The 16188-nt window shown below is 42.1% G+C and overlaps 2 protein-coding genes across 3 annotated transcripts; both read right to left on the bottom strand.

Annotated features, from left to right (window-relative positions):
• LRRC66 (leucine rich repeat containing 66) lies at positions 1-7277 on the bottom strand. The gene is made up of 4 exons (XM_010203013.2): positions 6803-7277; positions 5272-5441; positions 4416-4746; positions 1-3033 (listed from the first exon to the last, which is right to left on the bottom strand). Exons 1-4 carry the CDS (start codon positions 7275-7277, stop codon positions 377-379), a joined length of 3633 nt encoding a protein of 1210 aa, XP_010201315.2. The 3' UTR covers positions 1-376.
• A 1477-nt stretch (positions 7278-8754) lies between these two features.
• SGCB (sarcoglycan beta) lies at positions 8755-16181 on the bottom strand. 2 transcript variants are annotated; one of them, XM_061993435.1, is made up of 6 exons: positions 16136-16181; positions 14032-14241; positions 12436-12621; positions 12133-12324; positions 11401-11532; positions 8755-10558 (listed from the first exon to the last, which is right to left on the bottom strand). In XM_061993435.1, the coding sequence occupies exons 1-6, from the start codon at positions 16157-16159 to the stop codon at positions 10355-10357; spliced, it is 948 nt and encodes a 315-aa protein (XP_061849419.1). In that variant the 5' UTR covers positions 16160-16181; the 3' UTR covers positions 8755-10354. The 2 variants fall into 2 exon arrangements, with proteins under 2 accessions (XP_061849419.1, XP_061849420.1); XM_061993436.1 differs by lacking the exon at positions 16136-16181 and adding an exon at positions 15169-15356.
• Between the last annotated feature and the right edge of the window lie 7 nt (positions 16182-16188).

The raw sequence follows: 16188 nt of genomic DNA, 5'->3' as shown, positions 1-16188 counted from the left end.
GTTGCTTTTCATAGAATCTATTATTGTTTGTCTTACAAATACACTTTTAAACAAAAGCTTATGGCTACTGGCCTGAATTACCCCTTGGAATTAATAGTGTTTCTAAATTGGATGGATCCAGGCTTTATACATCTCATATGTATAGTTATACAACTTGGGTTTCTGAAGTTAAAGGCAGAGAGGTTGTTATACTGAGGAAAAGAAACCCCACAAAAGCACCTCATGATATTTGGGGGTTGGGCTAGATAGTCTTTTGAGGTCCCTTCCAACCCTTAAGTTTCTGTGATTAACAGTTATTAAAAGCTACACACTTCATTTCAAGATGTAATCATTTTTTTCCATAAACACTATGGGAGTTTAGTATTACTTCTGTGTTTCAGCTATTGAAGTTTCTTCTGCTTTGCAGAACATTTGCAAATCCATCAAATGCTCTTTTCTTTCTGACAAAAAACTGTCCCTGTCCTAAATTGGTCTGACTTTTTTGACTGGGATTTTCATTTGAATATTGGAGGTTGAGAGCTGCTGTAGAATTGTTCTCCAGGCCTGTTGAAATGGCGTCATCCTCCATCTTGCTGGAATCAATGCTTTTAGAGATTGTATTTGCTGAAATTTCTTGTGGGAATGAAAGTAAACTGTGTTGTGTGCTTTCATTGAAGAAATCCTGTGGGACTGAAAAGGAATATGCATCCTCGTCACTGTGATCCAGTTGGAAAGAATCATCTGTGTTGTAGGCTGATTGTGTTTTCCCCAAAGAATGAAGATGCAGCAAATCTGCTGTAAGACTGCAAGACTCTGTGTCTTCGGGCAGACTACAGTTGCTGGTGTCCTCAAATTCTGTGTATCCATCACAGTTTTCCTCATGAAAACCTCTTTGCTTTTTATCTGCATGAGCCTCAGTTGCATTGCCCTGCTTCCAGTGTGGTAGGAAGTCTTGTTTCCCTGTACGGTGTTTTTCAGCTGTGTGTTCTGGCAGAGACTGAAGAGATGATTCTTTGCTGGCGTGCAGTAGCAATGCTCTTTTATTAATTTCATTCAAACTGATGCCAATGGGAGCAAAACTAAAATCCTTGTTCGCAGATCTACTCATTTGTCTCCTTAACATAACATCCCCTTCGTCCTTGTTCTCTTGAGAGGAGCTCCTGTCCATGTGCTCATCTGTACTTCCCTCCAGTGCGTTTTCTTTTTGTTCAGTGGGACTGAAGCTGAGGGAATGCCGTAACCTGATGGGAAGGTGAAACAGCTGCATTTCAGCCTCATCAGGAGCATTCTCTGTGTCATATGTGGGAGAATATTGTAACAAAAGTAACATTTTACTAAAATCTGTGATTTTATTGTGAACAGAATCAGAGTTCTGTTCGATGGTCTCTGCATTAGCAAGATAATCAAATGTATCGGGAGGTTGACTTGAACTAATTGTATCTGCACCTGACGTGCTTACATGGTTAGTGGAAGGTGATGCTGTTTCAGGCATGATGGTATCTGACCTATAATTAATGGTGGTTTCAAAATACTCATTGTTCTCATCTTCATTTTCCCCGAAATGCTGAAGTTCATCAGCAGTGTCTGGAGACTCGGGCAGTGCTGAGAACTTCTTAGTCCCACTGTTCCTGTTGGCTTCCTCTAGTGGCGACTGATAGGCTGGCAGGTTGTCACTAACATCAGGTTGTTCCAGTTCAAAGTCTTCTAAAGAACTACAGTCACTCATTGTGAATGGAGTGCCTTCACTTGAAGAACTATCATCAAATTTATCTGCTGAAATATCTTTTCTAGTTGTACTTTCTGTTTTACAGTCACACTCATTGAGAGGAGAGTTTTCTGTTGCTTGGTAGACACTTAGATTCTCAATATTTGTGTATCTCTTGCAGCTACTGGGTAAAATAAAATCTCCCAGATCACTGGTTGTATTTGTGTTGCCGTTCAGACCAAGTTGTTCATCACAGCTTTGCCTTCCAGGCATCAATTTTGTAGTGCTCATTGGTTCCTTACATGAAAGGGTACTTTTTCTTTCAGGAGAATCTGGTGTAGCCGTTGTGATTTTGGGCTTCAGCAGACCAGAGATGTCATGTACTTTGCTGTGTCTAGAATCCTGTGCAACTGTATGGGTTTGTATTGTGGAAGGTGGAAAGACAGTTTCTCCCATGAAGGATAAATCCAAACCTGGAGAGTCAGTGTGATTTGAATAAGAGTTAGCATTCAGTCTCTGGGGTATGGGAGGGAATCTGCTCTTCTCTGGGTCTTCACCATTTGCGTGTTTTGAATCTTTCCAAAATGGAATGTCATTACTCGTTAATTTTCTTGGTGATATTTCATTGCTGTTCTCATAATCTCTCCTTACAGAAAATTGTTGATTATCATCATCATTTATATGTACATCATCGCTGATACTAGTTCTGAAGTCTGAAAACACTGTTTTTCCCTTCACATTGATGTCATCGCTTTGTTTCTGATACTCTTCAGTATTCGGTGCACGCGCACTGCTACCAGTGACATTTGCATACAAAGCAGAAGTTTCCACAGGAAAATTGCCTGTGTTTCTTGAGGAAATATCATCATAAATTAACAAATTATGTTGTGTATTTGTTGGTTTGCTTGCAGAACATTCTCTGCCCAAGGTTTCATCTGAAAAAGCTTGATTAGAATAAGTATGTTCTGAACCGGAGTTTTTGTTCCTGCACATGTGTCTCAGTCTTACGAGATAGGGTCTAGCAAAAGCACCCAGACAGAAAGCACAAACAAATGTAATGAGCACGGAGAGGCAGACAGCCAAGGCAAGGTCTTGGTCTGTTTTTCCTTGTCTGAAACTAATGGTTTCCCGGGCTTTTCTAACCAAAACTGTTGAAACCCTTTCTTTCACCTCTATCTTGTAGATGAGATATTTTGTCTTTATTGCATTAAAAATGCACAAATACAAGCCTTCAGCAGTTTTCTCAGCATTGTGTATCACTAAGTTATTCATTTTATCCAGTGCCATATAAGGAAGATTATCATCTTTGGAAATTCTGCCTTTAGGTGTCCACCAAGAGACACTATTACCTGAAATAAAAGAAAATACAAATAAAATCTGTCTTAAAAGTAGAGGATACGTGGTTTGCAAGGTGAAGTTATTTCTATAGAGACATACTCTGACCTATCTTGGATAATGTAACTGTGCATTATAATATCCATTTTCCTTCCTTCCAGCTGTAGTGATTTTACATGGTAAAAAGGATCAAACCATCATATGTGTTCCCCTCCCCTCCATTTAAAACATGGTGCATATGGGCTCTTAATGGCAGACTTTATAAGAAAAAGGGCACAGGTGAGGGAGGAGGTCACTGAAATAAGTATGTTCTGAGTCATACCAGATGCATCTGCTGAAGGTCCATGTTTCCAGCCAGCCACTCTCCAGCATAGCCATGGTCACTGCAGGCTATTTAACTGTCTGCTTAATCAGTTAACTCTGCAAGTTAACTCTGAATGTTTCAAGCAGTGTGATTTTCCTCTAGTGATTTTCCCCTTTTTTGGGGCAAGAAGGTTTGAAAACAGAGGATATTTGTATCTATGGAGCAACTGTTCCAAACCATATCTAGCACAGGCCAGGCCTGGCTCTTGGCTTTAGGAATACGTTCCAAGATTGCACATGTACCTTTGCCTCTGGATCTGCTTGTGTTCCCAGATGAATTTTGGTGCAATCCTGTGTGTCGATTTTAATGCCATGATCAGAGTTTCTGTGACTTTTTAATAGATGAAGCAAGTGACATTTCTGATAGACCCCACGTGTTTTTGTTTGGGGGTTAAATGTTCTGAGGGAAAAGCTTTACTACCTCAAAGTGCTGTTAGCCCAAGAGAGTTAAGCCCTTTTGCATTATGGCACATGACTTTTCTTAAGTTTGGTCTTCATTTTCCTTCTGCGTGTGAAGTCTTAGGCCTGTAGATTTTGTCACCTGTACTCCAGATGCTCTCTATTTGTTGTAAATGCTGAACTCTTTTCCTAAGTGAGCTGTGTGCTACAGTAGCTGTACTTTTTTAGAAGAAATATAAATCCCTTGCAAATAATCTTTCACTTCATTTTGCTGTAACAATACTAGAAATGCTACTGTATCCTCAGTTTTCTACATGCCCCAGAAGTGCCACCTCAGTGTTTGGTCCTTTGTTTGCATTCCAGAATTAAGTGATACATTTGCAATGTAGCACTTACTGAAATTAATTTGGGTACAATTTGGCAGCACTTATTAGTTTAATGTAAGGAAGGAGATGAAGAGGCATTTGGGAAACATGACATTCAAATATTCTAACCGGTATATTACTTTCTAATGAAATAATTTACATCTTACACTGTTATTTTTAACTTGATACATTCATAAGCAGATCTCTTTGATCATTGTGCAGGCATTTGGCTTTTAGCAGTATATGGATAGCGTCCTCGTGGTACATACCCCCGGCGTTGTCCAGGTTACAGTTCAGCACCGCTGTCTTCCCTGTTGGGATCACAGCCTTCTTGTGCAAAACGTTGTCGCTGCAGTTTAAATGGAAACTTGAAAGATACAGCAGAGGCTTCCGTGAGTTGTTGGTGGATTTGTTGTATGAAATACTCCATCTTTTCCTCGTGGGGTCAAAGAGAAAATGAAATAAATGTTTGAAAGCATTTAGTCTGCTGTTAAATATCCAGGTATTATCTGACGAATCCATTTCAAGTTGAAAGAAGTTCAAGAAGATGAATATCTGTGGCAGAGGGGTTGTCAGAGCATTTTCACGTAGATCCAAAACCTATTTTCAAGCAGTTCAGAATTAATTTGATAAGCTTTACAATGGTATCCTAATTGCAGTATCAACAATAATACTTATTTTTGCATAAAAGCACTTTCTCAGTTAAAGGAATAACACCTCTGGTTAGAGTCTCAAGAATATTGTTCTAAGCTTCTTAATTTAAGTGAAAGGTTAAAACTGTGGTACTTTTAGAATTCTGTCATTGCAGACTGCCTCTGTGTGAATGGGAAGCCCGAGGACTCTCACCATGGAAGAGGTGGGGGTAGAAAAGGGTATGTGTGTGTGTTGAAGCCAGTTACAGGTAGGTTTCTGGCACAGATCAATGGTGAATTTATGGTTATATTTTTGTATATTTACAAGTGTGCATTTTCCTATACTTGAGAAGCAAATATATAAAACCAACTATTTTCATCATTTGCTTTAGTTTTTATACCTGTATACAAATGTAATGATCAAAGCCAAATGTAATCGTGCTGAATAGTTGATGGTTAATATCTTTAATGCGGATTTAACACAAAACACAACCTGTAATTTGTTGAGATCCCTGAAGGCATCTGGATGAAATTTAGTTATCTTGTTGTTATGCAAGTCAATGTCCTTCAGCTGTGAACAGTTCTGAAAGTCATTCAGATCAATCTGTCGTATGGCATTGGATGACAAACGGACAGTTTGTAAAGACTGCAGTTGGCCTAGTCCTAGGAAAGAGAAAGACTGTTTTACATTTCATTGTCTTCAAAATTTCCCCAGTTGTAACCAGTGGCTTTTTAAAATTCTTTGCAACAAAATTCTTCCTGTTCCTGTCTATTGCAATGAGTGGCTGCAGGCTTTGAGTTGTTCTGCCTTTTCCTATTTGGTGGTCCATTTTGAAAGTTGCATAGGGTCACCAGTGGTGCATGTTTTAAAGATTCCCATCCCCATAAAAGTAGTAACTTCATGCTATCAACATTATTCCAATTGTGATCTCCTTCCTGTAGCGCCTCTCTGGAAGGCTGGAAGGAGGAAAGGAGGAGGTGAAAAGGGTGGAATATACTCAGTTTATAAAATCCAAATGTGTTAATTGTAAATAAAAGATGAAGACACCAAAGGCAACACACTGTCTCCTATTCATTGCCATCTGCAAGTTCACCAGATTTTTTCATATGTGGAATGATTTGAACTATATTTGTAAGACATAAACCTGACTGAAAATGGTGTGTTGCTTATGCCTGTGGATGATCAGGTGTGACATGCTATTCTTCAGCAGATAATAGTTACAGAGAAAATTTGCACCTACATGGGGTCTTTGAAGTTCTAAATTCTTCCTTTTGTCTGACTTTGGGAGATATGTGGGGTTTTGGTTTGCTTCCACCCCTCCAGTATATTCAAACTCTGGAGCTGATGTATATGATGACGTTACAACTAAATTCAGCAAAAAATATATAGGATAGCGTTGCAGCTTCTGCTTCATTGAAACAGTGTGGACAATGTGAATCATCTGTTCGTGAGGCTGTCATAAAGGCTACGATGCTGAGCATAGCTCAGTAACTAAATGTCTATCAAAACCTTACAGCCCTCTCTAGTTACTGGAAGATGTCACTTTGGATGCCTGTCGGATGGCATGGAGCAAAGTAGCTTTGACTGAACAAAATGTGTTTTCTTGTCTTTGTGAAATACTGAAACTGGAGCAAGTTTTCTTTAAAAGACTACTGTTTCTCTTCTGAAGAGTAATAGGAAATTAATAATCTGTAATTTTCTTGATGTTAAGGTTCACAGCTGGGTTGTGGAGGCTGATGTTTCTCCAAAGTTCCTTTCTATACAAGGAAAAATACTGCTTGGCCTCTCAGAGGATAAATTTGGTTCTATTTCACTGACATTAAGGCATGATGATTGCAAAGACAGTATAATGAACCCCAGCCTAATCCAAAACAACGCATTTGCTTCAGTCTGTGTGTCTGCAGGTGGAGTTTTCCCTCATACCGAGACAGCTGCAGTCAGAATTCAGTGAGATGTACCGAATTGTAGCCAAAACCAATTTACCTCTTGGGAGTGAGGTCCTGAAAGATTTTGAAATGCTTACCTCTTGGAACTGTCTTGAGATTATTCCTTTCAACTGACAGTACTTTCAGGGCAGGCAGGGGGCGGTCGCCGTTTCCGTGCGTAGGCGCGCCCAGGGTGAGGCTCTGGATGGCATTACCATTGAGGTTTAGAGTTTCTAAAACAGGTAAATTTCTACAAGTAGTTAAAGAGAGTTGAGAAATCAAGTTGTCGCTGAGATTCAGGTGTTTTAGCATCCATTCTTCATCTCTTCCACTGGTGCACAGGAAAGTTGTAATATGATTGTGACTAAAATCAGCCGTCGTTGCCATTGGTGCCTTATCTTCTGGAACCGCGGAGAGTCCGGTGAAAGAGCAGTTCAGTAACAACTCCCCCTCCCACCAGCACTCTGAATGGAGACGGGTATCACAAAGAGTGTGCTCTGACTTGGTTCCCCCAGATCCAGGAAGATGAAAGTAAAGGACCACAGCTATGAAACTCAAGTGGAGGTTATCCATGGTATCTATATGTAAAAGGTAAAATTGTGGTAAGTTCAGCATAACAAGAGTTAAACAGAAAGCAGAAATACAAAACAAATACCCCAGGCCTCGCCAGCATCCTGCCTTAAAAGTTCACTTTTGGAGCCATAGGGATTTTTCCAAAAGAACATTCGTAAACTGGCAACCTTCCCCCTCCTTTCACCCCTCCCAAACAACAACTCAAACCTTTTCTTTCTTTTCCAGCCCATCGGTCGAGAAACACAGCCTCTCAGGAACTTGTGAACTGACAACAATAGAGACTTTTGAACTCTGCTGCAGGTATCATACCCATGCTCACCACTGAGCAAAGTCCACTGGATACAATCCATGACACATAGATGTGGAATGATTTTCATACTTGCAGATAATAAAATACTTGTTTCCCTGTCAATAACACAACAGTGTATTTTAAATGAAAAACTATTCTTACAAAGAACACTTCTGAACCACAGCTGCATCTTAGAATTTATTGTTTCATTTCAAAACACAGATTAGAAATTCAGTTCCCTTTCACTTATTGAAACAACCACCACCTTTACATATGCTGAGAACTCATCACGTGTAAGTTGTTTCAATGTGTACCCAGTGTGGGATTTTACACAGAGGCGTGTAGAACGTACTTTAAACACACAGAATCTGAAGGGCATCTGTGGGACTGAAATAACTAATGTGCCACACCATGTCTTAAATACATACAGGAAAATGCACCTTAGGCAGCTAGAAGATAAACATTAAATAAATAAATGCACAACACAAGGCATGTATGGTACCAACAATTCTCAAACTGTAGTGAAACCAACACAATCTATTAGCAGTATGTAAATCGTGACTAACAAACTCAAAACCAGTTCTCCAGACCATGACTTACGAGTACCTTTGTAACAAATCTTTCAATGTTTTAAAAAGAACTCTTGATAATTACAAGAACCCAATTCAGGCATGTAGGTATGTCAGGCATATAGGTATGTCAGTATTAACCAGAGATGAGCTTTCTCATGTTCTTCATGTGTAATCTACTTGACCGTGGCAGTACCTATCACTTTCAAGATGTATTTCAGCTTTGAGGATGCTGCTGCTTCTGCCTTTATCTGTGCATGTGTCTCTGTCTTTATATATGTGAAAATTAAGTGGCAAACTTCTGTTAGCATGAGGGTGAAATATTCTAACAGTGGAGTTTATTTCCTCCTCTCAGCTGTAACAGAGACGGAGACACTCACTACTTAACAGCAAAGATGTGTGTGCGTTTTCAGCAAAAAATGTGCTGAAGTGGTTAATAAATATTAAGTCTAGTAAAACAGTGAAGCCCATGAAGGCAGTATGCAAAGACGTAGAACTTTCCCATAATGCTGAATGTGAGCAATTCAATGGCTGTAGCTACATTTAATTTTGTTTATTCTGGTTTTGTTGGAGCAGCTCCCCTGCTGCCCACCCCCCCCCCACCCCCCCAAAACCCCAACAACTACTGCGTGTCAAAATGTGGCTTTGCTTTTGAGCAATGAGGGAAACGTGACCCCTCTGACCTCCCACGTGGCCTAGCGCCTGGCTAAAGGACACCCTTACTGGGTGAAGAAATAATTTCTGCCCATACACCTCCTGCACAAGGACTGACTGACTTCTAGCAAATACAGGAATCGAGACCTTGGAGACGGTGGAGATGGGGCTGATTTGTGTTTTGTGGAATTCCATATGCTTTGAGAGCTACAACACAAGGGTAGAGACTTTATCTTCCTGTAACAAACAACCAATTCTGAAGTCAGAGTAACATTTGCACAACTGAGGAATTGTGAGCTTATCCAGAAAAACGTGTCAAAAAGCTACTTGCCAAGTCACCTTTGTGGCCTTCATTATTAAGGTTACTTGATTCTGCTGCAAAACAAAACTATTTTAAACTAAAGGAACACGTGGGATTGGGAAAGGAGGAATCGTGTAAGGGCCTGATTTGTTTTTAGTACAGAACACTTCTGCAAAGCAGTTACAGTTCACCATAAACACTGTTTCACTGTTGACAAATTCAGACAGATGTGTATGTACTCTGCTGTCAAGGGCTCTAATACTGTCACATTTAGGATAACAAACCTGTGGTTTAACTTCAGAATTTGAATTTGAGGCTCTCAGTGATGCATCAGCACTGCCATGGGGAAAGAGATCTGACTTCCCAGCATTGCTGCGACGGTTGTGCTTTAGATTATTACCCACTAAATAGTGGATCCATATGCTCATCACATTAAAGCACCCAGGAAAATTTTTTTTTTGGGTAGAGAGCAAGGTTTAAGTACATCTTTAAAAAACGTACTTCTAATCTAAACACATTTTATAAATACCTCACATAAATTAACCAACTGCAGAGTGCCTGAACTGCACAGCTAGAATGGGAGCTCAAGCAGTGCTTCAGTCATTGCAGGCCTATTTCAAAACTGAAGTTACATTTCCACACTTGGCATTACTTTGCAAATATTTTTTATGCTAGCATACTTTTTTAACTACATGAGAATATATGGCAGAAATGATGCAATATTTTAAAGTGACTCTGCCACTACCCCTCTTATAATATACAGATGGTAAACTACAGAATTTTGGGGAAAATCATTCCATCAACCTTTGGCAAGAAATGAAGACAAAAATCTGCCACTTCAGCTGTCCCAGACGAATTCATTCCAACGACAAATCGATGTTCTTGTTAAAGTACTTCAGGTTGCAGCTGTGTGCTCAGCAGCCCTCAAGGTCGTGGGATGTAGGACAAAAACCTCCCCTAAAGGCAACTGAAGGCGGTCAAGATTGCTCCTAAGATCACATTCGTTAAATATATTCTAGTGATCCCAATTCAGGGAGGTGCTTCAGTATGCATGTAGACTGAAAGCTTACTAAATCAGTGCCACTATTCTGGCTAACAGAATGGTGGCATAATACTGCTGAACATAACGGCCTTTGCTTAAAAATGTTATGTAATAAATGTTAGTATAAACTCCTGTAAACCCTGAAATCCTTGAAGGCATGCAATTGCTTCATACAAATATATGTAAACACACTACAGAACTCTCCCGGTGGTGGTTTGTGTTTCAGTGTGTGGCTCCGCAGGGGTTGACAGACGTCTGGCAGCCCATGTTGTGACCTGTCACCTGGACTTTGAACAGCGTCCCATCCGCACACATGCAGAGCTTGAAGCGCAGCCAGTTGCTGTTGCTGAACTGCTCCCCGTAGGCAGAACTGGGCAGGCGCGAGGGGCTGACCATCACCGTTCCGTTCAGGATGATGCTGTTCTCCTGGTAAGAGGGACAGGAAAAAAGTACAGCTTCTCTTAAGTGCTAAAATGCGAGGCAGGTCGCTTGTGAAATGGATTAACAATAAATGAAGCTGGATTAACAATAAATGACACCATTAAGATGGCTGTAGAAATCAACAGAATAAAAACAGTATGTATGACAAGGTGTCATTTTTTCATTCAGGTTGTGAATAATGCCCCTGAATTTATCAATTGTATTCAGCAAGGTACTTTGCTGTTCCAGTGGTGGATCGATACTGGGAGAGACAGCAGTAGCGTGGCTTTTGCCTTTACAGGCCTAGTAGCAAATGCAGTAAATCTAAAATATAGACATGAGATGGGAATCGGTGTTTGAATTTGAACATGACGTTAATTCCCACATGAAAAAAAAGTGTCTATATCTCTTTGTTTTTGTCTTATTTTAACCTCTTCTGTCATTCTATATGCCCTGCAATCCAAACAATTGCCAAAAATCTTAAATGAATGCTGACAGCACAGAGGGCAACGCTCCACTGTCAAAGGTTGCTGACCTCAGGGAAGCCTCTCGAAGAGAAAACCCATTCCCTTTGGTATTTGTTTCGGTGCAGACCTTGGTTTTAATTGCTTTGTGGGTTTTTAGCATCTTAGCAGCAGTAAACCAGTGTCACCTGAAACCTACTGAACCGCTACTTAACAGCAAAGTAATAAACCACTTTTTAAAATCCTACTAAATACACTGACTGCAACTGAACTTTGATGCATGACTACTTTATACACAATCTGAAATGCTATAAAGCCATGTGGGTTTATTAGCAGCCTGAATTTCAAACAGCTGCTCAAAAAATGGGGACTGGAAGTACTTACTGCTTTCAGCTCCATGTTGCCTCCCATTCGAAACTCGATGGTCTTGCCTGTGATGAACACACCTTCATTCCCACGGACAATGGCACGGCCATCGACCTTTATGTTTAGATCACTGGTCGCATTGCTGGTAATCTAAGAACATGAACAAACATTGTGCATTACAGAACAATGAAAAGGTGGCACCTGGGTTTGCCTGAGTAACTTTAACTGCCTTAAAAATACTGATATGTGATTTAATAAAAAAATTCTATGTACTTTTTGCCCTTCTGCCACTGTGCCTCTGAAGCTGCTGCTCGGTTGTTATTTTATACATTCACATATTTATAAACAGACTCTGAAATTCCAATTTGAGTAACATCTCTCTCCAGTAGAAGGAAAACGATACCTGAAGTCCTGGCAATTATTTTTGTAAGATCTTACTGGAAACAGAGAAGCTTTTCCTAGAATTTTATTTCTGAAAGAGCTATCCATGCACGAACAGATAAATACTTAATCAAAGGCCACAGAGGCCTGGCTGGCATGGTGTTCTGGGTGTTACACTCGTTTCCAGATGTCAGCTTTCATTTCTGTTCCAGTTTTTACATTTCAAGGCTGCATTTTTAGCTACACTTAGTCAGATTTCTAAATATGCCTGGAAGATCTGATTAGTAATCTTTTTGTCTTGTTCTACAACTAAGGCAACTCTGTAATGACCTTTTAGAAAACAAAGTGGTAGTTAAATAAGAGCCATACCCTCTCTGTAGAGGCCTTTTGGACATTCAAGATTTTCACTCCATTTGGCAGATGAAACTCATGGGTTTCATAGTCTGTGCTGAACAAGGTATTTTGTGTCCGTGGGTCAACAAATTCCATTCCAATATCACTGGTAATGGAAGTTTTGTCTTTTTCCACACTGAGCTTGGTCGTTCCTTGCTGAAATACAATCTTCAGAAACAAAGTCACAAAGTTAACCATGTTTCAAATCTAATGTTTATTAAAAAGTGAGTGCAATGCCATGGTGTTGCTCATAACCTTTCAATTCACTAAACAACTTACAGGCTGGTTATTGCCAGTGATCACCAGATCTTCGTTCCGCCTGCCTCCTACGGTGCTTTTATACAGTGGGTGTATAACACCCATGTCAGAGACTTGCTTAAACCGCAACAAGCCGCTCTCGTGGAACTCCATACTGTCACAGCCATTGGGGCCGATCCGGATCACTGCCCAGATCACCAGTGTGATCTAGAGGAGAAACACATGTTTTTGCAGATTACTTAGATCGTCTGGATCTTCCCACAACGAGTACTGTACTCACTCAGGTGCTTTATTTGCAAGAATTATTAATGCTGGTGTTTAAGTGAGCTTTAAGTGTGAATTCACTTTGGTCTCTTTCATTCCTGCTGGAAACACCAAAACGCGTTTAACCGTGAAAAGCATTTTACATGATTTTTAGACTCATAAGTTTGTGTGTGTGTATATATATATATATATATATATATATATATATATGTATTTGAAATTAAATCACATCCATAATGAAGTTTTCTTCCTGTTCATATGGTGCCACTAGCTAAACAAATTTCCTGAACAAAGTAGCTCAACTCAGGGTATGCTGACCCTTGAGCTACAAGAAAGCACCTTCACAAGTGGACATCCAATTATGAAAACATAATCATAGGATCATAGGATGGTAGGGGTTGGAAGGGACTTTTAGAGATCATCTAGTCCAACCCCCCTGCAGAAGCAGGTTCCCCTAGATCAGGTCGCATAGGAACGTGTCCAGGTGGGTTTTGAAGACCTCCAAGGAAGGAGACCCCACAACCCCTCTGGGCAGCCTGTTCCACTGCTCCATCATCCTCACAGTGAAATAGTTTTTTCTTATGTTTAAGTGGAACTTTTTGTGTTCCAGCTTTATCCCATTACCCCTTGTCCTGTTGCTAGCTACAACAGAAAAAAGGGATGTCCCAACCTCCTGACACCCACCCTTTGGATATTTGCAAATATTAATAAGATCTCCCCTCAATCTCCTCTTCTCCAGACTAAACAGCCCCAGTTCCTGTAGCCTTTCCTCATATGAAAGATGTTCCAGTCCCCTGATCATCTTGGTGGCCCTGTGCTGGACTCTCTACAGAAGTTCTCCGTCCCTCTTGAGCTGAGGAGTCCAGAACTGGATGAATTGCTTCCCCTTGATGAAGCAATAAAAAGGTGGCAGTTACATCAATGAAGATTTGAAGTGGCTGATTAATTCTGAATTCTCATATGCAGCTCTGTTATTCAATGTAAAATGTTTCTGGCATTAACAGTCTATCCTGAATGCATCTGTACTGCACTAATAACACGTCACACATTTGCTATTGCTGTTACTTTTGGGAAAGGAGAGACACTTTGAAGGTTCCTAATCCTGCCTTGCATAAATGGTAGGTTCCTCACTGGGATCACCATAACTGAACTAATCATGACTGCACTTGTAAGTTCTTCCATCTGGTTTTGCTCAGACTACAAAAGAACAAAATAGAAAGGAGAAAAATGAGAAATCTCCTTTGGTGCATTTTAAGTCCTTCTCAGCTATACTCCACTAAGTTTTATTTCTCTAATAAACCATCCAAACAAAACATGTCCCAAAGTTGCTTACAGCCTAAGCATCATACTCACAACCAGATTGATGACAGCCAGAATAAAGAGGAGAACAATCACACAAATGGCCAAGTTGCCTTTCCTGCCTCGTAGGCCTGTCTTATGGAGACGGTCTTCATCAATGGGGATGTATCCTGCTTTGAAGTTACTGTTGTGCTCCTTGTTCACATTCCTGCGTTCCATGGCCTTCTCTCGCATGGACTTCTTCACCGGGCCGTTGGAGCTTTGCTGCAATGCACAGCGTGGGTTAGTTGTCAGAAGGCAGGTCAGTCCACCGAAATGACACACACATTTGCATGCAAAAACCACAGATTTGAATCGACCGATGGAATGTATCAGATATTATGTTCAATGTTATATTTCAGTCTGCCACTCTCTACTTAGAACACATCTAGAACCACTGTCATATCTGCTAATGCAATGACTGTGACTAGAATGAAAATCCAGATCTTTTCAGACAATATATGTTTTCACCTCACATTTTTAGCATGGCAGACAGGAATTATTAATAACATAGATGGATACATGATTTCAACTTTGCTTGCACACAGCACTAAGAAAAATACTGTAAGGCTTCAAACCTGGCATGGGGACCTTGGCCAGCCTTGATTTAATGGAATCATTTGAAGTTACTATACTGCAAGGGATATTCTCGACAATGTAAAAAATTAACATGCACAGCAAACACTCATGGGATAATCATAGAGAAAAGAAACCTCTGACATACTTTTGCAACCTTGAGAGGAACAGCTTGCTATTTATGGGTTCAATGCTTCAAATAAAGGGCTTGATCTTTTTGATGCGATTAAGTTTGTTCACCTGAAATGAATCCTGAAGCTGTACCTTCAGCTTACTGCACTTGTATATGTCTACATTGATGTAATGGGTAAAAACATCTTGTTTTCTTCTGTTGCCAAAGAACAAGGAAACAGAGTTGAGAAAGGTGCTTGGCCTGAACAGGTTTATGGAAGGCTTCCTTGATGATGTTCTGGAAGCCACTCTAACCCTGCACAAACTTGGAACTGGCTAGGTAGGAAGACGTCTGTGCTCTGGGGAAAAGGAAAGCTCTTACAACAGGACAGTAAGTATCTTGTCCCGGGGATGTTCTTGAAAGGCTGTGACAATAAGGTGAAACTGCAGTGTAGTTTTTTTCACCTGGCAAGGTAGCACAACAGAAGACAGTACTAGGACTGGGAGAACGTGGCTGAAATGGTGATTGCTGGAACAGGCACGCAGAGCTAGGCAGTACTTCCTATGACAGCTGAGTCGAGGCTGGTGCAAGACTCCTCGGGAATCTGCGACTTCCTAGCCACTGCTGCCACCGGCGCAGACACGTTGACAGACTGGCTCTGATTAAAAGTCCCGTGGAGATGCAGGAGCTACTGAGAGACGGTTCTTAGCCTTCCGGACCTGGCACCCTTTCTGATCGATTCTGCTTTCGCCCCAGTGCGAGGCCTGGGACGCTGGGAGCGCCTCGGCGCGTCAGCCAGCTGCCCGCCTGCCCTGCGGCCGCGCCGCACGCCTAAGCCCCTCAGCCAGCTGCCCGCCTGCCCTGCGGCCGCGCCGTGCCCGGCAAGGGCTGGCAGCGCGGCCCTACCAACACCGACCGGCTGCTGCCTGCGTCATTCACTCGCCGCGAGCGCCTGTTTACGCACGACAGTGACATTCCCGTACAGAAATGCCAGGACACTTTATTTGGAAACGGAAGGTGTTTTTTCCCCTGTCAGAGACTCCGAGTGCCTGCGGGCTGTCCGGGGCCGCCTCGCGCTGCCGGCTCCGCCGCGGAGGCTGCTGCCCCGCCAGCCAAAGCCCGGCCTCCACGGGCAGGGCTGGGCGCGTCTCGGAAACGCCCTCCGAACGCCGCTCGTCCCCTCTACGGCGGGTGCGGGGGGCGGCCGAGAGCCAGGGGCGTCGGGCCGGCCCGCCGCGGCCCCACACGCCCACCGCACCGGCCTCAGCAGCCGCCGCCACCGACATGGTGCCCCCTCTACAAGCGGTGCCCCTCGGCCGGCGTGGCGACCCGCCGCGGCCCCGCGAGCGGCGGGGCGGGCTTCGCGCTCCCCTCGGCCCGGCGGGGCCGGCCCCGCCGCTTCCCCACGCCTGCACCGCTGCGGGTACAGACCTGCTCGGAGGCGGCCGCCGCCATCTTCCTCCGCCGCTGCGGAGAGCCCCGCG

This window comes from Colius striatus, chromosome 3 (assembly GCF_028858725.1).
Source record: "Colius striatus isolate bColStr4 chromosome 3, bColStr4.1.hap1, whole genome shotgun sequence".
Classification (NCBI taxonomy): Eukaryota; Metazoa; Chordata; class Aves; order Coliiformes; family Coliidae; genus Colius; species Colius striatus.
The sequence above is the reverse complement of the archived record's forward strand: the minus strand, read 5'-3'. Positions and strand labels throughout refer to the sequence as shown.

Excerpts from the sequence above, each read along its gene's own strand:
- LRRC66 (XM_010203013.2), bottom strand. The coding sequence starts at position 7,277 with ATGGATAACCTCCACTTGAGTTTCATAGCTGTGGTCCTTTACTTTCAT. Across the intron at positions 5,442-6,802 it reads TCTCAAGACAGTTCCAAGAG|GACTAGGCCAACTGCAGTCT; the intron begins GTAAGCATTTCA and ends TCTCTTTCCTAG. Across the intron at positions 4,747-5,271 it reads GGGATCTCAACAAATTACAG|GTTTTGGATCTACGTGAAAA; the intron begins GTTGTGTTTTGT and ends GCTTGAAAATAG.
- SGCB (XM_061993435.1), bottom strand. The coding sequence starts at position 16,159 with ATGGCGGCGGCCGCCTCCGAGCAG. Across the intron at positions 12,325-12,435 it reads TCACTGGCAATAACCAGCCT|ATTGTATTTCAGCAAGGAAC; the intron begins GTAAGTTGTTTA and ends TTGTTTCTGAAG. Across the intron at positions 11,533-12,132 it reads AAAAGGCCTCTACAGAGAGG|ATTACCAGCAATGCGACCAG; the intron begins GTATGGCTCTTA and ends TCATGTTCTTAG.